This window comes from Pristiophorus japonicus, chromosome 11 (genome assembly GCF_044704955.1).
Source record: "Pristiophorus japonicus isolate sPriJap1 chromosome 11, sPriJap1.hap1, whole genome shotgun sequence".
NCBI lineage: Eukaryota > Metazoa > Chordata > Chondrichthyes > Pristiophoridae > Pristiophorus > Pristiophorus japonicus.
The window spans coordinates 208,297,786-208,325,557 of NC_091987.1; the positions used below are offsets into that span (position 1 = coordinate 208,297,786).

At 47.6% G+C, this 27,772-nt stretch overlaps 1 protein-coding gene across 1 annotated transcript in view; it reads right to left on the minus strand.

The window, feature by feature from the left end:
* The window catches only part of LOC139275666 (NF-kappa-B inhibitor delta-like), a 79,353-nt gene that overhangs the window by 36,082 nt on the left and 15,499 nt on the right, over positions 1-27,772 (minus strand). The window contains exon 4 of the mRNA XM_070892834.1: positions 3,149-3,200. Coding sequence (XP_070748935.1) covers positions 3,149-3,200 — 52 coding nt within the window. The remainder of the gene's footprint in view (positions 1-3,148; positions 3,201-27,772) is intronic.

Here is a 27,772-nt window from a genome sequence, read left to right on the forward strand (position 1 = left end):
TAGGAGCAGGAGTAGGCCACATGGCCCCTTGAGCCTGCTCCGCCATTCAATAAGATCATGGCTGATCTTCGACCTCAACTCCACTTTCCCGCCCAATCGCCATATCCTTTGATTCCCCTAGAGTCCAAAAATCTGTCTATCTCAGCCTTGAATATACTCAACGATTCAGCATCCACAGCCCTCTGGGGTAAAGAACTCCAAAGATTCACAACCCTCTGAGTGAAGAAATTCCTCCTGATCTCTGTCTTAAATGGCCGACCCCCTTATCCTGAGACTGCGGCCCCTAGTTCTAGAGTCTCCAGCCAGGGGAAACAACCTCTCAGCATCTACCCGATCAATCCTCCCTCATGATCCTATGGGCTGGAATTTCCATTGGCTTAGCCTCCGGTTTTTGGGCGGTATTGGCCATTGAGGGCGATAACGAGGTGAGCGGGAAATATCCCCACCTGAGGCATGCCGGCGGTTTCGAGGTACCGCTGGGGAGCGGCCCGCCAGCACACACCGTCCACAGATCGCCCTGGCGCGATATCTGGGTCAGCGGTAAGTATGAAAAAAAACGCCCACGAGGATCAGCGGAGCTGGGCGGTCGGTGAGTACCTCTTCAAGAAAAGGGTTGGTAATTGTTTTTTTGCTCATTATTTTTAAATTCTGTTATGGTGATTTCGGTTAAAAGAATGTTTCACTGATTTTTTTATGTTCTGTGTTTTAAAAAAATATTTTTAGTATTTTTCTGCTCCTAGGCCCAACCTGCAGCCTTGGGGCAAATTTTTAGTGACTTTTTAAATTTATCGCCCAGTTTCTTTAGGAACCGCCCAATCGACCCTAAATTCCACTTTTTCGCCGAGAATCGGGGTGCAACGCCCATTTTCTTCGTTGGGCGGATTTTAAAATTTTGGTGGGTGGCAAGTTTTTGCTGGCGATAGTCTTGGGAATCTTGGCGGTCTTTTGGGCAGCAATCGGGCGCTGGCAAGTTGTTGGGAAATTCTCGCCCTATATGTTTAAAATGAGATCACCTCTCATTCTTCTAAACTCCAGAGAGTAAAGGCCCATTCTACTCAATCTCTCCTCACAGGACAACCCTCTCATCCTAGGTAAAGTATTATATAAGCGCAATTTAAAAATAAATTCTTTCCATTAAAAATATTGGGGCCGAAATTGCCGCTTTTTTTTTTAAAGGCCCGTTACGCCTCTCAGAGGCTTTTCCACCCGGGGGCAGTGGAAACGGATTTCCGCCATGCCCCGTCTTTCCCACCCCGTTCGGCGCGCCGGCCGCTTTGCCCCATGGGGGCGCGGTCGGCGGTGGTTGGTGCCCCCTGACAGCTCCGTGGGGTGCAAAGCTGCCAGTGGTTGGGCGCTGTGACTGCTCTTAAAGGGGAGGGCGTACCGCCACGCCCGTCATTTTCTTTTAATTGGCGGCCGACTCCTGAGTAGGCCGACACCGGCGGCTACTGGTTCGGTCAGGCTGCCGACAGGCAGCCCCGGCACCCCACCTTTGGACCTTTGGTTAACAAGAATCTATCAATCTCAGATTTAAAATGAACAATTGATCGAGCTTCAATTGCCGTTTGCGGAAGAAAGTTCCAAACTTCTACCACCCTTTGTGTATAGAAGTGTTTCCTATTTTCACTCCTGAAAGGTCTGCCTCCAATTGTTAGACTGTGACCCCTAGTCCTAGAATCCCCAATAGTCTAGGGGAGTGAGGGGTTTCCAAGCATGAAGAGTGTGGAGAGTAATGCTAGTGATTTCAACGGCTGGAAACAACTTTTTGGAGTGATTATTTTGACATTCTATCTTTACAGCTTGTATATGCTACTCACTGTTGCTAGGAGTCCCCGAGGCTCCCCAACCAGTGGAAAAAGTTTCTTTCTATCTATCCTATCTGTTGCTCTTAATAGCTTGAAATATGTTGCACCATCTTCACTTTAGTCGCCATCTAACAGGGGCTCTCGGTTGCTCTGTCACTTGCCTTTACCTTGGGTTGCCTTTCTTTCATTTCTGCCTGCAACTTCCTAGTCCACTACCCCTTCAGCTTCGGCAAAGGATTCCATAATTTTTATCACCCTATGTTGACATTCTGCTTTAGTTGGTCCCATCATTTTACATCTTTACTTGTAGATTTTGACTTTGTGTAATAATGTATAGCGGGTAATAGCCACTGGAAATAAAAATCGGGAGAGATGTAAATGGTCTGCCGATTCGCAATCACCCGTTTTACACTAGTGCACAAAGTCAGGTTATACACCCTAGTTTGCTCTCCATATAAGATTCTGAGGGGGATTGACAGGGTAGATGCTGAGAGGATGTTTCTCCCTGGTTGGAGAGTCTAGAACTAGGGGACATAATCTCAGGATAAGGGGTCGGCCATTTAAGACAGAGATGAGGAGGAATTTCTTCACTCAGAGGGTTGTGAATCTTTGGTATTCTCTACCCCTAAGGGCTGTGGATGCTGAATCGTTGAGTATACTCAAAGCTGAGAGTGATAGACTTTTGGACCCTAGGGGTATCAAAGGCTATGGAGATCAGGTGGGAAAGTGGAGTTGAGGTCGAAGATTAGCCACGATCGTATTGAGTGGTGGAGCAGGCTCGAGGGGCTGTATGGCCTACTCCTGTTCCTAATTTTTATGTTCTTATGTTCCACCTGATGCTAAGTTAATGAGTTGACCTCGAAAAATTGGGTGCATCCAATTAGTCTATCCAAAACCTGCCAATAGCCATTGTGGGTATAATTGCTTCTGGCCGGTAATGCAAAGTGGGCGATAGTGCATATGAAGCCTGTTTTTACACTCCACCTGCGTGGAAAAGAATATGGGGCAGAATGTGTAAAGGGGTGCAAATTTGCTATCGCTGTTTGCATTACCATCTGAGAAGAATTCCACCCCCATTGGGTCTCAACTGCACCAACAGTGGAAAATCTAGGCTAGTGCTTGGAAAAGATGAACTTCGATTTTAAAAAGCAGACCATCGGTGCATGGATTACATTAAAACATTTTCATGCAACTCACCGGGAAACTGGACCATCCCATCACTGAATAGACAGGCGACGGCTGTAATCTGGGTCATGTCACACAGAACAGCAATAAAGGTCAACGAGGGGGTTTCATACAGCCAGTGAAGGCAACACAATCATGATTGAGCACTAATTACATACCTTCAAAGTCCCTTGCTTCCAAGTTCACTAATGTGTCAGCTGCGATGACCATCTGCAAAAACAGACAAGTTTGACTGAGGATCGGAACTGACAGAACAGAAAACATTTCTTTGTGCTTTCCATGGAAGCAGTCAGCTTTCAATCTACGCAACCTCCCATCCCAGGAATGTGATCCCACCCTGTCCATCTCATTCCAAGAATGTAATCCCATGTGTCTAAAGGCCATGCCAGTAGTTCCTGCATTTCACTTGCCTTCTTTTGAAGAGCAGCACTCTGGAGGCGAGACTATTTGCAGCAATATTGAAAGTTCTTTGCTAAGACTATAGCTGTTATGGTTTTGATAGAAGCGAGTGGCTACTGCTACGGGTAAGTTCTGTGTCGACAATTGTCTTTGGTTTCTTTCGCTGGGGTGAGAGAAAAAAACTCACAAATCCCACAAGACAAAGGATAAAAATAAGGGAGAAAATGAGGGAGAGAGAAAAAGTCCCAAAGAAAAAAAGAGAGAAGCCAATATAATCTCACTGACTATCTCCTGCCCATGTGCAACAGCTCGCCTAGTTTTCTCATCAATAATTTTCTCCCCTCCTCTCAGTCTTGGGCTCACTGACTAGGTTGGGTCCCATGAGCACTGGTTGTCTTCCAGTACATAATCCAAATAGACGTTAGTCATCTGTGCAACGTGACAGTGAGTGCGAGCAAGTTGTTCAAATATAGGCAACGTCACAGCAAAGTCCAACCTCACCGTCAACTAAGCACAGTACTTCCAACAGGAGTCGCTGGATAGCAAAGAGGATCAGGAATCCCAGCGATCTGCCTTCCCTTAGCCAGGAGACTCTGAGGCTAATTGTAGCTGTGCCCCATACAAACGCAGGGCTTGTAACACCTGCCCATTTACTTCCTCCCATATCAGTGTCCAGGGTCGCATAACATTCCTCCTGCATGAGATCGCAAATTACGCGTACTTCTTCCAATCTAACATATCGTATTCCCTGCTAGTGCTGTGGTCTCTTTTACATTGGGGAGACCAAATGTAGAACAGGTTGCCGTTTTGCCAAACACCTCTGCTTTGTCTGCAACCGTGACCCTCCCAAGATCCCTATGTCTCACCGTTTTAACTCCCTCAACCATTCCCACTCTGACCTCTCTGTCATTGGTCCTATACACAGGTCCATCAAAGCTCAACGCGAGCTTCAAGATCTTGCTGGAGCAGGACAACTCACAGCGTATACTGTTAGTTAGACTTTGTCCTGCACCCTTCAGCTTATTGATTATCGCATTAAGTTAGGGCTGGAATGTAACAGCATAAGTAGCTTTTAACAACACGATAATTGTTCGTGCAATGCCAATCAACCTCTTTAGCCCAAAAAATAAATCTAAAGATTATTGTGCTGTAACTTGCTGGAAGTCCGAGCTTATAACGGGGCATCCGGGACTTTCGTGAACAGCGGGATCAACTGTGCATCTCCTTCACCAATGAGATCGAAGGATTGAGAAAGAAACAGAGGAATGATAGCGAAGGAAGTTAACTCAAGTACAGAAAGAGAAATAAAGAGAAAGAAAGAAAGATCGGATTAAGAGAGCAAAAAGAGACAGAAAGGAAAATAAGAAAACAATTGAAAATTAAAAAGGTGACATTTTTAAAATCTCCAAGAAGAATTTACTACATGCAGGAATGAGACTTAACAGTTTAAATTGTTCCTTTTCTGGGCTAAAGAGGTTGATTGGCATTGCACGAACAATTATCATGTTGTTAAAAGCTATTTATGCTGTTAAATTCCAGCCCTAACATTCTGCGGTGAGTCTAATGGGCAATTAATGTAAAAATCCAGCAAGTTCTTAAAAATAATGAGAAGGCTAAGGGCAAGATGCCGTTTGTGCAAAGTAAATCAACCAGTGAGTTCTGGAGATGCGTAACTCACGCCGTATCTCTTAATCCCCTGAACTTGCTGGCCGATTTGCACACTAAAAGCCGTGTGTGCCGTTAACTTGCCATATTGTCCCAGCCCTATCGCTTGTCTTTCTCCTGGGCAAAGCCTGAACATTGACTTTGCTAACTCCCGACTTTAGCTATATTCTAATTTTCAATCCTGCTGTAACCCCACACCCAACCCCAGATTTTCTAGCTCTCCCTTCTCCTTGCATTTTCCCAGGTCTCTTACCTTTTTGGGCACTTACCCGGCGGGCGGGGGGTAATATTGACTTTGGGTGATAGTGTGAAATGGTCGATATTGATTCAGTCGCCATTGGAAGTCAATGAAAATTAAAATGGGGAGAGATGTGTAACTGGCAGCTAAATCAATATCACCCGTTTTACACTATCGCCCTAAGTCAAAATTACCCCCTCTGTCTTTTTAATGTTTGATGTTTCTGACTGAGCGTACATTGTGATATCTCCCTGTGGTTGTTTATTTCTTTTAAAACAAAAAGTAAAGAAAGACTTGGATTTATATAGCGCCTTTCACTACCTTGGGACATCCCAAAGCACTTTACAGCCAATGACGTACTTTTTGAAGTGTAGTCACTGTTGTAATGTAGGAAACACGGCAGCCAATTTGCGCACAGCAAGCTCCCACAAACAGCAATGTGATAATGACCCAGATAATCTGTTTTTTGTTCTGTTGATTGAGGGATAAACATTGGCCTGGACATCGGGGAGAACTCCCCTGCTCTTCTTCGAAATAGTGCCATGGGATCTTTTACGTCCACTTGAGAGAGCAGACGGGGCCTCGGTTTAGTGTCTCATCAGAAAGACGGCACCTCCTAAAGTCATAGTTGGCACCATCAGAGGTGTGAAGGTTCACCATACTTTCATTAGACCAAGTCATTATAAACTGAATATTGATTCCAAGGTGACCTTATTCTCACCTTTCAGCTGCAACTATCAGTCACCCCCCTGCACTTTAATTTAAGCGCGCAACATTCTTTCCTGATGTGAGCTCAAATCCACACTCCACTTATAACCCGGCTCCAGAGAATAATGCTCGGTGAAGATGTGCATGAGTCTACTCACATGCCAGCAGTAGCTGAGGCTAACCGTCCTTTCGTCAAAGGCACAGAGACATTTTTCACCATGTTTTAAAAAAAATAATCATTGCCAACTGCTAATATGCTTTTTCATCTCCGCACCTTCGAAGATTTCATATTTATTGCTGATGTTCTTCTTTGTACTGATCATAACCGCGACCCTGCTTCATATACACAGGATAATAGAGTCGGGTGATGTGTTTACAATGGATGAAACTCAGTGAAGCCTTTCTGATGGTGTCATAAACCCTGACAGTAGATTTAAGCACTTGCTGAGCATCAGGAGAACTGTAAGATTGAATTGCAGCCTGAAGCGCTCCAGCAAACACTTACTGTTCTTTATATGAGGCAGTCTCCATTTTAATAAATAATAATTGAAGTTACTTTATGAGTGTGTGTTAGCTGAAATGAGCATGGAAGAGATGACATGACAGGGTCAATAGACCCGTAATGTGGAGCCTGAAGGTATATGAATCACTTCAATGTATATTTCTCTTGCACCTGTGCTAGATTTTTTCAATTTTTGATAGCTATAACACTGCTTGACTGTTAGAAAACTTTACGGGTTCGATTTTAAATCCTGGACGGGAGTGTGGCCTAGAAATTGGGGAGGCCCAGTCAATTTAAACCACCGGGCCTGGTTAGCATTCCAGAGACCATTCCTCTGTCAACTGTTTTAACAAGAGTGCTAACCCATTTGTCGGACAGAAGCCCATATTAAAATAGCAGATAAGGCAACTTCATAGGAACATGTTGGGGAAGTCCAGAACCAGGGGTCACAGTTTAAGGATAAGAGGTAAGCCATTTAGGACCGAGATGAGGAGAAACTTCTTCGCTCAGAGAATTGTCAACCTGTGGAATTCTCTACCACAGAAAGTTGTTGAGGCCAGTTCGTTAGATATATTCAAAATGGAGTTAGATATGGCCCTTATGGCTAAAAGGATCAAGGGGTATGGAGAGAAAGCAGGAAAGAGGTACTGAGGTGAATGATCAGCCATGATCGTATTGAATGGTGGTGTAGGCTTGAAGGGCTGAATGGCCTACTCCTGCACCTATTTTCTATGCTTTCTATGTTTCTAAGTGTTTGTAGCACGTAGCACAATTTCTACTCCTTGGTGACAAAGGCTTCCTGTGGCCTCCATAGTTACTGGGAGGAAGTGAGGCAGTTGGGGGAAAACATAAGAACATAAGGAATAGGAGCAGGAGTCAGCCATTTGTCCCCTCAAGCCTGATCTGCCATTCAATAAGATCATAGTTGATCTGATCTTGGCCTCAACTCCACTTTCCCACCCGCTCGCCATAACCCTTGACACCCCTATCTGTCTATCTCCACCTTAAATATATTCAAAGACCCAGCCTCCACAGCTCTCTGGGGTAGAGAATTCCAAAGATTCATGACCCTCTGGGCTAAGAAATTCCTCCTCATCTCCGTTTTAAATGGGCGACCTCTTATTCTGAAACTATGCCCCCTAGTTCTAGATTACCCCACGAGGGGAAACATCCTCTCTGCATCTACCCTGTCAATCCCCCTCAGAATCTTATATAAGATATATAAGATCACCTCTCATTCTTTTAAACTCCAATGAGTATAGGCCCAACCTGCTCAACCTTTCCTCATAAGACAACCCCTTCATCTCATGAATCAACCTCGTGAAGCTTCTCTGAACTGCCTCCAAAGCAAGTATATCCCTCCTTCAATAAGGAGACCAAAACTGCATGCAGTACTCCAGGTGTGGTCTCACCAACGTCCTGTACAGTTGTAGCAAGACTTCTCTACTTTTATACTCCATCTCCCTTGCACCTGGAAATCTCAGGGACATGGGGGTCCTACCACATCTAACGCCAGGGGGCCTCGTTGTTATTTTCTTCTTTGGTTCCCCGCCCAACAGCCAGCCAGATTGCCAGGCCGGTCGGTAACCCCACTTTTAAAAAAAGGAGGGAGAGAGAAAACAGGGAATTATAGACCGGTCAGCCTGACCTCAGTAGTGGGTAAAATGATGGAATCAATTATTAAGGATGTCATAGCAGCGCATTTGGAAAGAGGTGACATGATAGGTCCAAGTCAGCATGGATTTGTGAAAGGGAAATCATGCTTGACAAATCTTCTGGAATTTTTTGAGGATGTTTCCAGTAAAGTGGACAAAGGAGAACCAGTTGATGTGGTATATTTGGACTTTCAGAAGGCTTTCGACAAGGTCCCACACAGGAGATTAATGTGCAAAGTTAAAGCACATGGGATTGGGGGTAGTGTGCTGACATGGATTGAGAACTGGTTGTCAGACAGGAAACAAAGAGTCGGAGTAAATGGATACTTTTCAGAATGGCAGGCAGTGACTAGTGGGGTACCGCAAGGTTCTGTGCTGGGACCCCAGCTGTTTACATTGTACATTAATGATTTAGACGAGGGGATTAAATGTAGTATCTTCAAATTTGTGGATGACACTAAGTTGGGTGTCAGTGTGAGCTGCGAGGAGGATGCTATGAGGCTGCAGAGTGACTTGGATAGGTTAGGTGAGTGGGCAAATGAATGGCAGATGAAGTATAATGTGGATAAATGTGAGGTTATCCACTTTGGTGGTAAAAACAGAGAGACAGACTATTATCTGAATGGTGACAGATTAGGAAAAGGGAAGGTGCAACAAGACCTGGGTGTCATGGTACATCAGTCATTGAAGGTTGGCATGCAGGTACAGCAGGCGGTTAAGAAAGCAAATGGCATGTTGGCCTTCATAGTGAGGGGATTTGAGTACAGGGGCAGGGAGGTGTTGCTACAGTTGTACAGGGCCTTGGTGAGGCCACACCTGGAGTATTGTGTACAGTTTTGGTCTCCTAACCTGAGGAAGGACATTCTTGCTATTGAGGGAGTGCAGCGAAGATTCACCAGACTGATTCTCGGGATGGCGGGACTGACCTATCAAGAAAGACTGGATCAACTGGGCTTGTATTCACTGGAGTTCAGAAGAATGAGAGGGGACCTCATAGAAACGTTTAAAATTCTGATGGGTTTAGACAGGTTAGATGCAGGAAGAATGTTCCCAATGTTGGGGAAGTCCAGAACCAGGGGTCACAGTCTAAGGATAAGGGGTAAGCCATTTAGGACCGAGATGAGGAGAAACTTCTTCACCCAGAGAGTGGTGAACCTGTGGAATTCTCTACCACAGAAAGTAGTTGAGGCCAATTCACTAAATATATTCAAAAAGGAGTTAGATGAAGTCCTTACTACTCGGGGGATCAAGGGGTATGGCGAGAAAGCAGGAATGGGGTACTGAAGTTTCATGTTCAGCCATGAACTTATTGAATGACGGTGCAGGCTAGAAGGGCTGAATGGCCTACTCCTGCACCTATTTTCTATGTTTCTATGTTTCTATGTTTTAAAGTCTGCGGCAGGAGGCTGCAGCCGGGGATCGCTGGGGACATTCTCTGACAATCGGAAAAGAAGGAGGCTTGGTGGGCGGGGGAGTTGGAACCCGGCAATTGGGAGTGAAAGATCCAGGCTTGCGGGGTGGGGGGGGAGGTTGGGTAGGTGGTTTTGGCTGATGGCGGCAGTGAGGAGAAGCCACGAGGCAGAGGGGGCGTTGAAGGTTTGTTTGAGGGGCTGGTGAGGTGGGGAGGTGGCGGGGTGGGGGGGGGGGGTGGGCGCGGAGCACTCCTGCTGTCCCTGGCCCACAAGCAATGCTCTAAAAACTGTTTTATCTGCTGCAGCTGACTGCTCCCGTCTCCATTTCGCTGCCGGGTTTCCCGAGCCCTGGAAAACCAGGCTGGCAATTGTTAAATTTAAATCAGTCTCCCAGCTGCACATGAGATTTAAGGTCTCATCTTAAAGACAGCACCTCCGACAGTGCAACAGTCCCTTAGTACTGCACTGCCGTGCCAGCCCGGGATAATGTGGTCAAGTCTCTGGTGTGCGGCTTGAACCCACGACCTTCTGACTCGGAGACAAGGCTGCTACTAACTGAGCCACGCCTGACACCAAAAAGTATCTCTGATTGAGCCACGAGGTAAGGTGGGTCACTAGAGATCAGATGCATAAGCGGCTTGACACACTCTGGGCCACCAAATTGAAAAGATAATGGTAGGGCTCCCACAAACCTTAGTTTGTGAAGGAACTGTGCATTCCTAAGCACACAGACCAGGAAAGACCCACATTGGATAGGGTTCCCAGTTCAATGCCAGGAAGTTGTTCTTATCCCAGAGAATAGTGGACCTCTGGGACAGGTTGGCATCTCGTGCAGTGGATGCTGACCCTGCACTGAATTGTGTCGAGCGAGAGCTGGACCTGTTTCTGACTGGGGCGGAGAGCGCCTCGTACAGAAGGTAGGTACTGCAGGGAACTCAGGGCCAGTGTGCTCTCCTGGACTCGGTTCGATCGCCATGATGGGTTTAATGAGGAATCTCCCAGATCATTTCCCCCAAAGTTGGAATGTATTTTTTGGGGTCTCTCCCAGGAGATCACATGGTTTCGGGTGGGGCGAGGAGTTTTTATATTGTGATACACAAGGTATGGCAATCGTGTGGGACGGGCTGGGTGGATTGAAGGGTCTTTGCCTGTCCGTCATTGTCCGTAGTCAACCTTCAGTCTGCGCTGAGTTCACTGGTTTCAGCCAGTGGGCCAATTGGCCTCATTTTCCCTTAGCTAACGAAGGGAAAGATGCAGCCAGTGTCCCTACTGCTGGTCACAGAACGGAGCATGTGTGGATGTCAAATGTGGATGATGTTGGACTTGGCTGTGATGCCCCCCCTCCCATAGCCGAATAACGTACCGACAAGCTTCGAAGTAGAAGCCAGAGGCTGCTGGTATCCATAGACATTCCCCTCAGCATCATTCAGTCCCTTCCATGAAAAAGGGGTCACTTTCTTTGGTTGCAGCTTCAGTTACAAGCAAATATTTGCATAAATTCCAGTGATAAATAGCCTTTAACTGGTATAGGTATAGTCAGAATGGAGACAGTTGCTCCCAAAGCAAAGTCACAGTATACCTTTCAAGGAAGTATTGCATAAAAATCTCTTAAACCATAAGCCCTCATTTCCTGTAATTTATTTTTTATCGTAACCTGGGGCACAGATATAAAATTTGAGCTGGTATCATTTGCATTAAACTGAATGTTACTGAATGTGTCCTTAGAACACATTAGAAGTTTTCCCGCTAAAAATATAGATAGCGAAGCAAGATGCATTTGCAGAGTTGCCAAGAAGAGATGTTGCATATTTCAAGGTGTCCTGCCCTGTAGTAAAGAAGGTTTGTAATTAAGAGTAATGATGATTTAATCACATTGCTGATTACAAGTGCTGCTTTGAGGGGCCGCAGTTGCCCGTTTTTATAGCTCCGTTAACGCCTCCGGGGGGCGCTAACGGGCGTAATGGCATTTTCGTCCGGGGAGTGGGGCGCTACTACATATAGGTTCAGGGAAGGACGAGCTTGTCTGTGATAGCTGTAACATATGCATCTGTGACTACGCTCACAGGTTTATAGAGCTGTTGATGATGGTGGAGGAGCGGGCTGGATGGCGCCAGAGGAGCTGGCACGGTGCCTATCCTGGGCCGACATCTGGCGCGAGGCCAATGCCATCGAGTCGCTAAAAACAGCTCTGGGCCCTGACTCCGTTAGGTGTGTGGAGGAGGCTCAAGCACGTGGGGAGCTCTCGTCCGAACTGACCCCCGTCCGGACGGAATTCCTCATCGGCGCCAAGCCCCGAAGCCTCCCTCGGGAGCCGGCGCCTCACAACTTGAGCCGCCTCGGGGAAATCCCCTCCGTGCCTTTCAGTTCTGCGCAGAGGGGTTTCCTGTACGGGCTGCTCCTGCACACTCTCCACCTTGCCATCCTCGCCTGCCGTCCGGATACGCCATGGCGCACCATCTTGCCATCCGGAGGAGGCGAGGGTCCCCGATGGAGCGCACTCTACGCGGGAGTCCTCCCACTATTTATCAGGGAACTTGGCCTGGAGGGTGGTGCATGGAGCAATCCCGTGCAATAAATTTTTAAGCCGGTTCACGGGCTCCCAGGCCGCCTGCAATTTCTGCGGCCTGGAAGAGTCCGTGTTCCACGTTTTTATTGAATGCACGAGGTTGCAGCCCCTGTTCCAATATTTGAAGGGGCTGCTCCTCAATTTCTGGCTGCACTTCAGTCCCACACTCCTGATCTTTGGGCACCCTGTGCGGAGGGGAGCGGGTAGGTCCGAGAGCCTCCTCGTAGGACTGCTCCTGGGCACGGCCAAGAGTGCCATCAGCCGGTCCAGGCAGCGAGCGGTCGAGGGGGTCGTTCAGCCCGACTGCCTGCCTCTCTTCCGCGCGTACATCCGGGCCAGGGTGTCCCTGGAGATGGAGCACGCGGTGTCCACCGGTACGCTGGCGGCCTTCCGCGAGAGGTGGGCGCCGGAGGGACTGGAGTGCATCATCACCCCCGGCAACCAAATTTTAATTTGATTTTTTATGTTTTAAAGTTTAATTTGTTTTAATTGCCGGGTTTTAGTGTCCTTCTCAATAGGGGGCACTTGTAAAATTTATGGTTTTAGTGCCCAAAAAAAAACCCAAAAAGAAACACAAAAAATCACCAAAAAAAAACATACAAAAAAAGGGCACTTGAAAAGTGTTTAGAGTGTCCCCCAGATCAGGGGGCACTTGATTTAATTGATTTATTGTTTTACGGCCAAAAAGAGTTGTGGAGCTGTTGATGGTGAAGGAGCGGACTGGATGGCGCGAGAGGAGCTGGCACGGCGCATATTCTTGGCCGACATCTGGCGCGAGGCCAATGCCATCGAGTCGCTAAAAACAGCACTGGCCCCTGACTCCATTAGATGTGTCGAGGAGGCTCAAGCAAGTAGGGCGATCCCGTCCGAACTGACTCCAGTCCGGACGGAATTCCTCATCGGCGCCAAGCCCCGAAACTTCCCTCGGGAGCCGGCCCCTCACAACTTGAGCCTCCTCTGGGAAATCCCCTCTGTGCCTTTCAGTTCTGTGCGGAGGGGTTTCCTGTATGGGCTGCTCCTGCACACTCTCCACTTTGCCATCCTCGCCTGCCGTCCGGACACGCCATGGCGCACCATCTTGCCGTCTGGAGGAGGCGAGGGCCCCCAATGGACTGCTCTCTACGCGGGAGCACTCCCTTTATTTATTGGGGACTTGGCCTGGAGGATGTTGCATGGAGCAGTCCTGTGCAATAAGTTTTTAAGTCGGTTCACAGACTCCCAGGCCGCCTGCAATTTCTGCGGTGAAGAGAAGTCCGTGTTCCACGTCTATGTAGTACGTGTGAGGTTGCAGCCCCTCTTCCAATATTTGAAGGGACTGCTCCTCAAATTCTGGTTGCACATCAGTCCCACACTCCTGATCTTTGGGCACCCTGTGCAGAGGGGAGCGGGCAGGTCGGAAGGCCTCCTCCTAGGTCTGCTCCTGATCACGGCCAAGGTGGCCATCAACCAGTCCAGGCAGCGGGCGGTTGAGGGGGTCCTTCAGCCCAAAGGCCTGCCTCTCTTCTTCAGTTACATCCGAGCCAGAGTTTCCTTGGAAATGGAGCACGTGGTGTCCACCGGTACGCTCGCAACTTTCTGCGAGAGATGGGCACTGGAGGGACTGGAGTGCTTCGTCACCCCTGGCAACAAAATTTTAATTTAATCCTTAATGTCTGAAGTTTAATTTGTTTAAGTTTATCGGTTTTAGTGCCCCCCTTTAATCAGGGGGCACTTGATTTATGGTTTCAACTGAAATAGTTGTAGAGCTGTTGAGTTGGGAGTGGCTTAGCCAGTCACGTGATGTTCACAAGACTCAATAAAACCCCAGTCAGTTGGGTTCGGGGGATCCACGATGAGGCAGGTGGTTGTGAGCCTGGTGGATGAACTGGTAATGTGTAGTGTGATTGGTAAACCTTTGCTAATAAACCAACAAGTTTGCAGATGACACTAAACTGGGTGGCGGTGTGAGCTGTGAGGAGGATGCTAACAGGCTGCAGGGTGACTTGGACAGGTTAGGTGAGTGGGCAAATGCATGGCAGATGCAGTATAATGTGGATAAATGTGAGGTTATCCACTTTGGGGGCAAAAACATGAAGGCAGAATATTATCTGAATGGCGGCAGATTAGGAAAAGGGGAGGTGCAACGAGACCTGGGTGCCATGGTTCATCAGTCATTGAAAGTTGTCATGCAGGTACAGCAGGCGGTGAAGAAGGCAAATGGTATGTTGGCCTTCATAGCGAGGGGATTTGAGTATAGGAGCAGGGAGGTCTTACTGCAGTTGTACAGGGCCTTGGTGAGACCACACCTGGAGTATTGTGTACAGTTTTGGTCTCCTAATCTGAGGAAGGACGTTCTTGCTATTGAGGGAGTGCAGCGAAGGTTCACCAGACTGATTCCCGGGATGGCAGGACTGACATATGAGGAGAGACTGGATCAACCAGGCCTTTATTCACTGGAGTTTAGAAGGATGAGAGGGAATCTCATAGAAACATATAAGATTCTGACGGGACGGGACAGGTTAGATGTGGGTAGAATGTTCCCGATGTTGGGAAGTCCAGAATCAGGGGACACAGTCTTAGGATAGTGGGCAGGCCATTTGGGACTGAGTTGAGGAGAAACTTTTTCACTCAGAGAGTTATTGACCAGTGGAATTCCATGCCGCAGAGTGTTGTTAATGCCAGTTAATTGGCTATATTCAAGAGGGAGTTAGATATGGCCCTTACGGCTAAAGGGATCAAGGGGTATGGAGAGAAAGCAGGAAAGGTGTACTGAGGGAATGATCAGCCATGATCTTATTGAATGGCGGTGCAGGCTTGAAGGGCCGAATGGCCTACTCCTGCACCTATTTTCTATGTTTCTATGTAATAGCAATGTGTTGCTATGAATTCTTAAGCAAAGAACCCATGAAGCAAATTCATTACGATACCCATCCCCAATGGTTGGAGCGCCTGCTAGCACTCATCACCTAGGCTCTTGTATGAAGAATGCAGAGGACCCAATTTTGATTCACTACTTTCAGGAGAGGAGGAAGCATAGAAACATAGAAACATAGAAATTTACAGCGCAGAAGGAGGCCATTTCAGCCCATTGTGTCCGCGCCGGCCGACAAAGTGCTACACGGCCCTCGGTCAGCAGCCCTGAAGGTTACATATAAACCTATGAACAATGAACAATGCCGGAAAGGTAAAGAGCACCCAGCCCAACCAGTCTGCCCCACACAACTGCGACACCCCTGGCACTGAAACATTCTACACTCCACCCCAACTGGATCTCCTGGGAGAGGCAAAAAACAGATAAAAACCCAGGTCAATTTACAGGTCAAAATTAACAAAATAATAACCAACTTTAAGAACTTTAATTCTACCAGTATTAAAGGAACAAGCGGCCTAAATTCAGATGCACAAGAAATCTGGCGCACCTACGATTTTCTGCCTGTTTTTACCGCCGGGAGAGTGGAGGCGGCTGTCCGATCAATTTTCAGGTGATTGAAGCTTTTTTTCCGTTGGACCGGAAACCGGTCATGAAGGGAGCTGAAGTGTGGTGGCAAGTGAGACTGAGGGGCTGAATTTGGATCGGGATCGGGACTCCGCCCCTGTCAATCAGCTGTGTAGCGGTGGTGATGTCACGGCGCGTGTGAGTCACCACGCTCTCTCCCCTCTGTTAAAGGGGAGAGAATCGGGCATTTTTAAACTTTGGACCACTGGGCCACCAGGGAGGGTTTCGGCCTACCCAACGGCTTGGCACCCAAGATTGGGTTCCAGGCTGCCTATTGGCGGCCTGGCCGAACCTGGGGGGGGGGGGGGGCACAATAGTCCGGCCGACAAAAAAAATCCTATGGTGGCCATGGCATTCGGCCCTCCCCTTTAATTTCCACCGCAACGCCAGGGCCGAAAGAGAGGAGGCACGGTGCACCGGCAGAAAAAGCTGTCGGGGCACCGTGTGGCGGGGCATCGATTTTTTACCTGAATTTCGGTCGGTGCATTTTTCAGGTGAGGGAGAGCAGGCGGCGCGCATTTCGATGATGCGCTTGCGGTGGTCATCAGCATCGGGCCGAAAAACCCCCGACCTGAATTTGGGTCGGGTCGGCCAGTTGTCCACAAAGCGGCGGCCACAAGATTCCGCTGCAAACGGGAAGTAATGGGTCTTTCCGAGACCCTGAATTTCGGCCCCCAAGTGTTTATACTAATATTTAACCAGAGGAAGATTTTGCAGCAGGAAATGATCATAAACAAAAATTGGTGCAAGCTTGTACACATTTCCCAAGGAATGTGCTGTACAAGCCTGTACAAAATCACTTATACAAATATTTTGCGAGACTAACACCATCCTGGCAACCTCAATCACATGGGAATGCATTTGCTTTTGTTTTCCAGCTATTGCTGTTAGCAAATTTTGATTCAGGTACGGAAAGTCCCCTAGCTGCTCTGCTTCTCACAGAAAGCCTGACACACAGCACGCAGTTCGAGGGAGAAGCATAAGAATTTTAAAAAAACGTTGGCCCCTTTCCCCTTGATGTTAGCTGTGACCCAGTTAATAGCACTCTCGCCACTGCCCCACTCTAGAGGCTTGAGAACATAATCCAGGCTGTACTGAGTGCTGCACTGTCAGAGGTGCCGTCTTTCAGATGAGATGTTAAACTGAGGCCCCTCCTGCCCCCTCAGGTGGACCTAAAAGATCCCATGGCACTATTTCGAAGAAGAGCAGGGGAGTTATCCCCGGTGTCCTGGCCAATATTTATCCCTCAATCAACATCACTAAAACAGATTATCTGGTCATTATCACATTGCTGTTTGTGGGAGCTTGCTGTATGCAAATTTGCGCCCGCATTTCCCACATTACAACAGTGACTACACTTGAAAAAGTACTTCATTGGCTGTAAAGTGCTTTGGAATGTCCTGAGATTTTAAAAGACGCTATATAAATATAAGTTCTTACTATTTTTCTTTCTTTTTCTATTCTTCTACCTCGAAATCCCTGAATCTTGCAGCTCTGTGGACACTGACAGACATTTGGTACCTCACCCAAGTGATTATTCATTGTATATGAATCTAGACAGTGAGTTGTTTATTTCTGATTCTTGTACTCAAAATGGCCTCGCTCCTCCCTATCTCTGTAATCTTCTCCAGCCCTGCAACCCAACAAGATCTCTGCGTACCTCCAATTCTGGCCTCTTGCGTATTCCCAATTTTCTTCGCTGCACCTTTGGCCTTCAGCCGCCGAGGAGCTAAGCTCTGGAATTCCTCCTTAAACCTCTCCGACTTTCTACCTCTCCGTCCTCCTTTAAGACCCTGCTTAAAACCTACCTCTTTGTCCAATTTTTGTCACGTGTTCTAATATCTCCTTATGTAACTCGGTGTCAAATTTTGTTTGATAAGCATCCTGTGAAGCGCCTTGGGACGTTTTACTACACTAAAGGCACTATATAAATGCAAGTTCTTGTTGTTACTATTCAACCACCTAAGGCATCTCACTCGACGGCCACAGAGGTGGACCTTCCAGTTTGGGTCGCAGGCCAGCAGTAACCCTGGCAGATCTTTCTCCCGCCCTAATTGCTGCTCTAACTGAAGTCAGCTAGCTCAACACAGACTGGAGATTGTATCTGAGAACGTACGGGAATGATTTTCTGCTCACGAGCACCCCGATTCTCAGAATGTTACTGAGACGAAAATGAATAAAAAGACCCGCTGCCAATTTCCCACCATTGTAAGGTATTTGGCTTTTGTAATGTTACAAAAGTTGCGGTGCCTGTTCACCAAGAATGGATTCTACACATAGTCAAACGCTTGACGATATAGTGAGGGTTAGAACCATAGAAATGTACAGTGCAGAAGGAGACCATTCGGCCCATTGTGCCTGTGCCAGCTCTCTACAAGAACAGTTGTGCTTAGTCCCACACCACCCGCTCTTCTGTTTCTATCCCTGTAGGGTGCCCATTCGCAAGTACTTGCCCAACTCCCTTTTAAAATTACTGATGGAATCAGCTTTTCAGACAGAGCATTACATCACGTGACTTTTATTGTATTTACAGCAGCAGTTGCATTACCACAGTAGTGCACCAGGTGGCGCTCTATATTATACAGATCCCCACAACTCTGAGTGAAAACAACCCCTCTAGATCTTTTGCAATGATTTTGAATCTATGACCTCTGGTTATTGACCCACTCACTAGAGGGAATATTTTTCTCTCTCTACTCTATCAAAACCCCTCATCATCTTGAAAATCTCTAATAGGCGACTTCTTAACCATGGAGAACAGTCCTAACTTTTCCAAGCTCGCCTCATAACTGAAGCCCCTCATCCCTGGCAACATCCTGGTAAACCTCCTCTGTACCCTTTCTAAGGCCTTTATATCTTCCCCGGTGTGGTGCCCAAAATTGTCCACAATACTCCAGCTGAGGTCAACCAGTGATTTATAAAGTTCTACAATCATCTCTTTGCTTTTATATTCTATTCCTCGAGTTATAAACCCAAGAAACCCATGTGCTTTTTTGACCACCGTATCAACTTGCCGTGCCAGCTTTAAAGATTTGTGTTTACAGACACCAAGGTCTCTCTGTTCATCTATACTTTACAAAATCATGCCATTTATAGTAAACGGTCTTTCCGTATTAGTCCTCCCAAAGTGCATCACTTTACACTTCCCCATATTGAACTCCATCTGCCACACTTCTGCCCATTTCACCACCCCGTCTATGTCAGCCTGACGCCTCAAACCAGCCTCATCACTATCTGCTACTTTGCCAAGTTTCGTATCATCTGTAAAGTTTAGAATTCTGCTCCCTGCACCCGAGTCTAGGTTGTTTCTAAAAATTGAAAAGAGTAATGGATCCGAAACCGACCTTTGAGGAACGCCACTGCAAACCACCTCCCTATGTTCCCAAAGTTGCACAAAAAGCGCAAGTTTAGCTTAGAAATGCCTGAGAATATAACGAAGCCTGCAGTTCATAGAATCATAGAATGATACATCGGGAGGCCATTCTGCCCATCGTGCCTGTGCCAGCTCTTTGAAAGAACTATCCACTTAGTCCCACTCCCCTGCTCATTCTCCAGAGCCCTGCAACTTTTCCCCTTCAAGTAGTTATTCAATTTCCATTTGAAAGTTACTATTGAATCTGCCCTTTCAGGCAGTGCATTCCAGATCATAACAACTCGCTCGTAATTTCTCCTCAGCTCACCGCTGGCTCTTTTGCCAATTACCTTAAATCTGTGTCCTTTGGTTACAGACTCTTCTGCCACAGGAAGCAGTTTCTCTTTACTTACTCTATCAAAAACCCCTCATGACTTTGAGCACATCTATTAAATCTCTCCTTAACCTTCTCTGCTCTAAGGAGAACAATTGCAGCTTCTCCAGTCTCTCCATGAAATTGAAGTCCCTCAACCCTGGTACCATTGTAATAAAACTTCTCGACACCCTCTCTAAGGCCTTGACATCCTTCTGAAAGTGCGGCCTCAGAATTGGCCAGAATGCTCCAGCTGGGGCCTAGCCAGTGATTTGTAACGGTTTAGCATAACTTCTCTGCATTTGTACTTTATGCTTCTCTGAATGAAGCCAAGAGTCCTGTATACTTTTTTTTTAAAACAGTCTTTTCAACTAGCCCTGTCACCTTCAAAGACTTGTGTACATAGATGCCCAGGTCTCTCTATTCCTGCACCCCCTTTAAAAAAGCACCATATTGTTTATATTGCCTCTCTTCATCCTTCCTACTAAAATGCATCACTTCTTTGCATTAAATTGCATCTGCCATGAGTCTGCCCATTTTACCATCAACCCATGTCCTCCTGAAGTCTGTTACTCTCCTCCTCATTATTTACTATGGTTCCGAGTTTCGTGTAATCTGCAAACTTTGAAATTGTGCCCTGTATACCCAAGTCCAGGCCTTTAATTATATATCAAAAAGCGCAGTGGTCCTAATACCCACCCCTGGGGATCACCATTATATACTTCTCTCCAGTCTGAAAAACAAACATTCACCACTACTCTGTGTTTTCTGTCCCTCAGCCAATTTCATAACCATGCAGCCACTGCCCCTTTAATCCCAATTTTGCTAACGTGTCTTATTATATGGTACTTTATCAAATGCCTTTGAAAGTCCGTATGCACAACACCAAACGTACTATAGCCATCAAACCCCTCCCTGCCCCCCCGGATTCATCAAATAACTCAATAAAGTTGAGCAAACAGGATTTGCCTTTCATCTGCGCTGGCTGTCATATATTGATTCATGTTCCAATTAATTTTGCCAGTTGGGGTGATAAGAAGAATCTAAATGTAAACACATGGCAGCTGCCCTTGGAGACGGCTGCAATAATCTTTTATACAGATCCATGATCAGTCTTTCAATGTTAGGGTTTTGAAACAACAGAAGTAATCTAAGATAAAATATGTAATTATTTTGAGTGAAACGGTTCCCCTTGCCAGCTCTCAATCTAAATCTCTCATGCCTTCTTAGCATTTGTTGCAATTTTGGAGTGGCCAGGGGCTGTTGGTGAGAGCTGTTGGGGGCTTCTTTACTGCCTGCAAACCAGTGCGCCACCATGCAACATTGGAGGCATAAGAACATAAGAATTAGGAACAGGAGTAGGCCATCTAGCCCCCCGAGCCTGCACCGCCATTCAAAAAGATCATGGCTGATCTGGACGTGGACTCAGCTCTACTTACCTGCCCGCTCCCCGTAACCCTTAATTCCCTTATTGGTTAAAAATCGATCTATCTGTGACTTGAATACATTCAATGAGCTAGCCTCAACTGCTTCCTTGGGCAGAGAATGCCACAGATTCACAACCCTCTGGGAGAAGAAATTCCTTCTCAACTCGGTTTTAAATTGGCTCCCCCGTATTTTGAGGCTGTGCCCCCTAGTTCTAGTCTCCCCGACCAGTGGAAACAACCTCTCTGCCTCTATCCTGTCTATCCCTTTCATTATTTTAAATGTTTCTATAAGATCACCCCTCATCCTTCTGAACTCCAACGAGTAAAGACCCAGTCTACTCAATCTATCATCATAAGATAACCCCCTCATCTCCAGAATCAGCCTAGTGAATCGTCTCTGTACCCCCTCCAAAGCCAGTATATCCTTAAGTAAGGTGACCAAAACTGCACGCAGTACTCCAGGTGCGGCCTTACCAATACCCTGTACAGTTGCAGCAGGACCTCCCTGCTTTGTACTCCATCCCTCTCGCAATGAAGGCAGTTCCGTAAAGGCTCACGAGGCTGATTCCTGAGATGAAGGGGTTGTTTTATGAAGAAAGGTTGAGCAGGTTGGGCCTCTACTCATTGGAGTTAGAAGAATGAGATGTGATCTTATTGAAATGTATAAGATTATGAGGAGGCTTGACAGGGCAGATGCAGAGAGGATGTTTCCCCTCGTGGGGGGATCTAGAACTAGAGGGCATAGTCACAGAATAAGGGGTCGCACATTTAAAACGGAGATCAGGAGACATTTCTTCTCTCAGAGGGTCATGTATCTTTGGAATTCTCTACCCCAGAGATTTGTGGAGGCTGGGTCATTGAATATATTTGTGGAGATAGACAGATTTTTGAATGATAGGGGAATCAAGGATTATGGGGAGCGGGCAGGGAAGTGGAGTTGAGGCCAAGATCATAATAGCCATATTCTTATTGAATTACGGAGCAGGCTCGAGGGGCCAAATGGCCGACTCCTGCTCCTATTTCTTATGTGCATAGTGCCCCAATGCCATTTTAAAGTTAAGATGCATGGCACCCTTGCAAATCGCGCCATGGGGGTCTCCTAAAGGGATTGCTGGAGGCTGCTCCCGAAAGGCCAGTTACAGGTGAGAAGCGGATTTTTTTTTTGGGGGGGGAAGGTGGGGGAGCAGGAGGCCCTCGAATGCGTTTCCTGTGCCCTCAGCAAAATCCTCCTGACCGCTGCTGTCCTTTCTGCTGCTCTCCCCTCCCCTCACTCACCAATTTACCTGTCTCGATTCCTTTAAGAAAAGAAAGACTTGCATTTATATAGCGCCTTTCACTACCACTGGATGTCCTAAAGCACTTTACAGCCGTTTAAGTAATTTTGAAATGTAATTCTCTGTTGTAATGTAGGAAACGCAGCAGCCAAATTTGCACACAGCAAGATCCCACTAACAGCAGTGTGATAATGACTCAGATAATCTGATTTTGTTATGTTGATTGAGGGATAAATATTTTCCAGGACACCGGGGATAACCCACCTGCCCTTCTCCAAAATACTGCCATGAGATCTTTTATGTCTACCTGAGAGGGCATCCAAAAGACGGCACCTCTGACAGTGTTGCGCTCCCTCAGCACCGCACTGGAATGTAGGCCTAGATTTTATACTCAAGTCCCTGGAGTGGGTCTTGTACCCACAACCTTCTGACTCAGAGGCGAGAGTGCTACCCACTGAGTCAGTGGCTGACACTTAAGGGTCCTCTGCCCGCTTGGCTTCGTGGACGGGCAACTCCGGATTTCCCGCCCCCTTCCCACCGACTGGCAGCCTTACCTATCCACGTCCGCTTGGCACTGGCAGTTCACCGCTTTTATTGCTGCGAAGCTTGATTGATGAAAACCTGTTCTGGCCTTGGCCAGGTTTCATCAGGCACGTGGGGTGGACACCCCACTCACTGGCCCTACACTCCAGGCCAAAGTCCATCCCATAGCATGGGGGTACTTGTGCTTGAACCACAATAGGATAGTATGCAGGTACAGCAAGTGATCAGGAAGGCCAATGGTATCTTGGCCTTTATTGCAAAGAAGATGGAGTATAAAAGCAGGGAAGTCTTACTACAGCTATATAAGGTATTAGTGAGGCCACACCTGGAATACTGCGTGCAGTTTTGTTTTACATATTTACGAAAGGATATACTTGCTGTGGAGGCAGTTCAGAAAAGGTTCACTCGGTTGATTCCGGGGATGAGGGAGCTCACTTATGAGGAAAGGTTGAATAGGTTGGGCCTCTACTCATTGGAATTCAGAAGAATGAGAGGTGATCTTATCGAAACGTATGAAGATAATGAGGGGGCTTGACAGGTGGATACAGAGAGGATGTTTCCACTGATGGGGTAGACTCGAACTAGAGGGCACAATCTTAGAATAAGGGGCCGCCCATTTAAAACAGAGATGAGGAGAAATTTCTTCTCTGAGAGTTGTGAATCTGTGGAATTCGCTGCCTCAGAGAGCTGTGGAAGCTGGGACATTGAATAAATTTAAGACTGAAATAGACGGTTTCTTAATCGATAAGGGGATAAGGGGTTATGGGGAGTGGGCGGGGAAGTGGAGCTGAGTCCATGATCAGATCAGCCATGACCTTATTGAATGGCAGAGCAGGCTCGAGGGGCCGTATGGCCTACTCCTGCTCCTATTTCTTATGTTCTTATCATTTGTTTGCCTCAAGTCCAGACCAGGTGTTATCTTTACCCACTAGGCTATTCCGGTCCACTGGCAGTTAGAACAATGATTTATTTTATACAAAAATTAAAACTTTTTCTCCATTTTTTTGGCACAACCTGATCATTCTAAAGTGCAATTTTGATTTCTGCACTGGAATCTTTAAATTGTCGGCAAATATTGTAGACACTCATTTAAAACCGAATCCTTCTACCATTAAAATAATTGCTTGAAGCTCCAATACCTTGATGGAAGCACTAGTTATACATACATATATATATCAAAAAAAACCTATCCCTTGGCTGCCAGGGGTGTTGCTATTGGAAACCCAGGTGGCCTTGGAGTATTTACAGTGCAGATCATTTCAGTCTGTCACTATGCAAATACCCTCGTAATCTGATTGCTCTGAAGAACAGAAGGATTCTGATACATACTGAGTTATTGGCTAGAGCATATGCTAAAGATTTCCGGCTCAGTTAGACGGGTGGAGAAGCAGGGGCTGTCTCGATCACATGGCTTTGTAGCATGTTGGGATGTGCTTGGAACGCACTTAGCGTGTCAACCTTTGGAACTTTTAATATTCAATCTCCCGAAAGACTAACATTGCCTCTATCCAATTTTCTACAAGATCTAATCCATTTAGGCGATCTAGTTGGGCATAATTCTCATTCCCTTGTGTTCTAGCGTCAATGTCCCTCAAGGCTTTTATTTTGGACTTCAGCAGAACTTTTAGATGGCTGATAATTGCTGAGTTTTTGCAGTCGATATTCTCTGAGGCTCAGCGTCATTGTCACTCCCATCAGCAGCTCTTGCATTCTCTGTGATCTGCAGTGTTGCTTTTACTGCCCAAAATCTCGTTAAGTGATATTATGGCATGGGGATCATAACGTAGAACCCTTGCTTCATTACTGTTGTACTGCACAGAGTCATAGAACAGTACAGCACAGAAGGAAGCCGTTCAGCCCATCGAATCTGCGCCGGCTCTGTCGAAGAGTAATCCAGGCAGCCCCACTCCCCCCTCTTTCCCCATATCCCTGCCATTTTTTCTCCTTCAAGTACTTATCCAGTTCTCTTTTGAAAGCTACTATTCAATCTGTCTCCACCTATCAGGCAGTGTATTCAAAATCCTAATCACTCGTTGCATAAAAATATATTTTCCTCATGTCGCCTATTGTTCTTTTGTCAATCATCTTAAATCTGTGCCCTCTGGTTATCGACCCTTCAGCCATTGGAAACAGTTTTTCTTTATTTACTCTATCTAAATCCTTCACAGTTATAAACACCTCGATCAAATTTCCTCTTAGCTTTCTCTGCTCCATGGAGAACAAGCCCAGCTTTCCAGTCTATCCACGTAACTGTAATCCCTCATCGCTGGAACATTCCAGTAAATCTCTTCTGTACCCACTCCAAAGCCTTCACGTCCGTCCTAAAGAGTGATGCCCAGAATTGGACGCAATACTCTAGCTGGGGCCGAACTAGTATTTTATAAAGGGTTCGCATAACTTCCTGGCTTTTGTACTCTATGGGGGAAAAATTCGGGTCGTTTGCGCCTCCCATTACCGACCCGCGCGAAATTCTGCAGGAGTTTAGCGGCGGCTAACCGTTAGCGCCCCCGACAGTGTGGCGCTGGAACGTTCACGTACCTTTGTGCCCGGGTCCTGCCCCAACAGCAACTGCAACGTGAGATTTTACACCGCAGTTCCTGTCGGGGGCGGTAAGCCCAATACAGCTCGTGGGGCGGGACTTCTGCGCAGGGAGTTTTGGCCCGGCTGTTACCGATACCGAATTTTCAGTCCGATGCCTCTATTTAGAAAGCCCAGGATCAGATAGGCTTTATTTACATGTGCCACCACAGGCTTACTCCTTGTCTTTATGGAGTGGCAACTGTAGACACTCCATCGAAGTGAGACAAAACTTCATCAACCAACTGGCTTTTTTTTACATAACATACACAAACAAACAGAGTACAGTTTTCTCAGTGAGGTGAGTTAATTTCTTATGCTCCGTGTTTTATGCAAAGTAACAAAGATACTGACATGCTTGGTGTAGGCTGACTCGGTGTGGGTGTGGGAAGAAGTGGTTTGCTTTGTTGAGCTGTCAGTCACTGAGAACTGTTGGATCCCTACATTACAACTGCGCAAAAAGGACTTCACTGGCTGTAAAGAGCTTTGGGATATCCCGACAGAGATTGGGACAAAGAGCGGGACAGGGAGCGGGACAGGGAGCGGGACAGAGAGCGGGACAGGGAGCGGGACAGAGAGCGAGACAGAGAGCGAGACAGAGAGCGAGACAGAGAGCGAGACAGAGAGCAGGACAGAGAGTGAGACAGAGAGCAGGACAGAGAGTGAGACAGAGAGCAGGACAGAGAGTGAGACAGAGAGCGGGACAGAGAGCGGGACAGAGAGCAGGACAGAGAGTGAGACAGAGAGCGGGACAGAGAGCGAGACAGAGAGTGGGACAGAGAGCGGGACAGAGAGCGAGACAGAGAGCGAGACAGAGAGTGAGACAGAGAGCGGGACAGAGAGCGAGACAGAGAGTGGGACAGAGAGCAGGACAGAGAGCGGGACAGAGAGCGGGACAGAGAGCGAGACAGAGAGCGAGACAGAGAGCGAGACAGAGAGCGAGACAGAGAGCAGGACAGAGAGTGAGACAGAGAGCAGGACAGAGAGTGAGACAGAGAGCAGGACAGAGAGTGAGACAGAGAGCGGGACAGAGAGCGGGACAGAGAGCAGGACAGAGAGTGAGACAGAGAGCGGGACAGAGAGCAGGACAGAGAGCGAGACAGAGAGCGGGACAGAGAGTGAGACAGAGAATGAGACAGAGAGCAGGACAGAGAGTAGGACAGAGAGTGGGTCAGAGAGTGGGATAGAGAGCAGGACAGAGAGTGAATAGAGAGCAGGGCAGATAGTGGGACAGAGAGTGAGACAGAGAGTGAGACAGAGAATGGGACAGAGAGTGAGACAGAGAGCGGGACAGAGAGTGAGACAGAGAGTGGGACAGAGAGTGGGACAGAGAGTGGGACAGAGAGCGGGACAGAGAGCAGGACAGAGAGCGAGACAGAGAGCGGGACAGAGAGTGAGACAGAGAATGAGACAGAGAGCAGGACAGAGAGTAGGACAGAGAGTGGGTCAGAGAGTGGGATAGAGAGCGAGACAGAGAGCAGGACAGAGAGTGAGACAGAGAGCGGGACAGAGAGTGAGACAGAGAGCGGGACAGAGAGCGAGACAGAGAGTGAGACAGAGAGTGGGACAGAGAGTGGGACAGAGAGTGAATAGAGAGCAGGGCAGATAGTGGGACAGAGAGTGAGACAGAGAGTGAGACAGAGAATGGGACAGAGAGTGAGACAGAGAGCGGGACAGAGAGTGAGACAGAGAGTGGGACAGAGAGTGGGACAGAGAGTGGGACAGAGAGCGGGACAGAGAGCGAGACAGAGAGCAGGACAGAGAGTGAGACAGAGAGCGGGACAGAGAGTGAGACAGAGAGCGGGACAGAGAGCGAGACAGAGAGCGGGACAGAGAGCGGGACAGAGAGCGAGACAGAGAGCGGGACAGAGAGCGAGACAGAGAGCGGGACAGAGAGTGAGACAGAGAGCGGGACAGAGAGCGAGACAGAGAGCGGGACAGAGAGTGGGACAGAGAGCGAGACAGAGAGCGAGACAGAGAGCGGGACAGAGAGCGGGACAGAGAGCGGGACAGAGAGCGGGACAGAGAGTGAGACAGAGAGCAGGACAGAGAGTGAGACAGAGAGCGGGACAGAGAGTGAGACAGAGAGCGGGACAGAGAGCGAGACAGAGAGCGGGACAGAGAGCGGGACAGAGAGCGAGACAGAGAGCGGGACAGAGAGCGAGACAGAGAGCGGGACAGAGAGCGAGACAGAGAGCGGGACAGAGAGTGAGACAGAGAGCGGGACAGAGAGCGAGACAGAGAGCGGGACAGAGAGCGAGACAGAGAGCGGGACAGAGAGCGAGACAGAGAGCGGGACAGAGAGCGGGACAGAGAGCGAGACAGAGAGCGGGACAGAGAGCGAGACAGAGAGCGGGACAGAGAGTGGGACAGAGAGCGGGACAGAGAGCGAGACAGAGAGTTTAGTCACAATGTTCCAGACAACATGGTGTGTGGGGACGTTTGATGGACCAGCTGGTCTTTTCCTGCTGATCAGTATTTTATGTTCACAAGTGCAGGTGCCAGCTGATCATACTGCCGTGCATACAGACAAATGTGGGACAAGATCACCCAAGATTTCACCCCACTGACAGGCGGAGAGTACCTGGGAGATGCTGAGAGTTGATGTACATATTT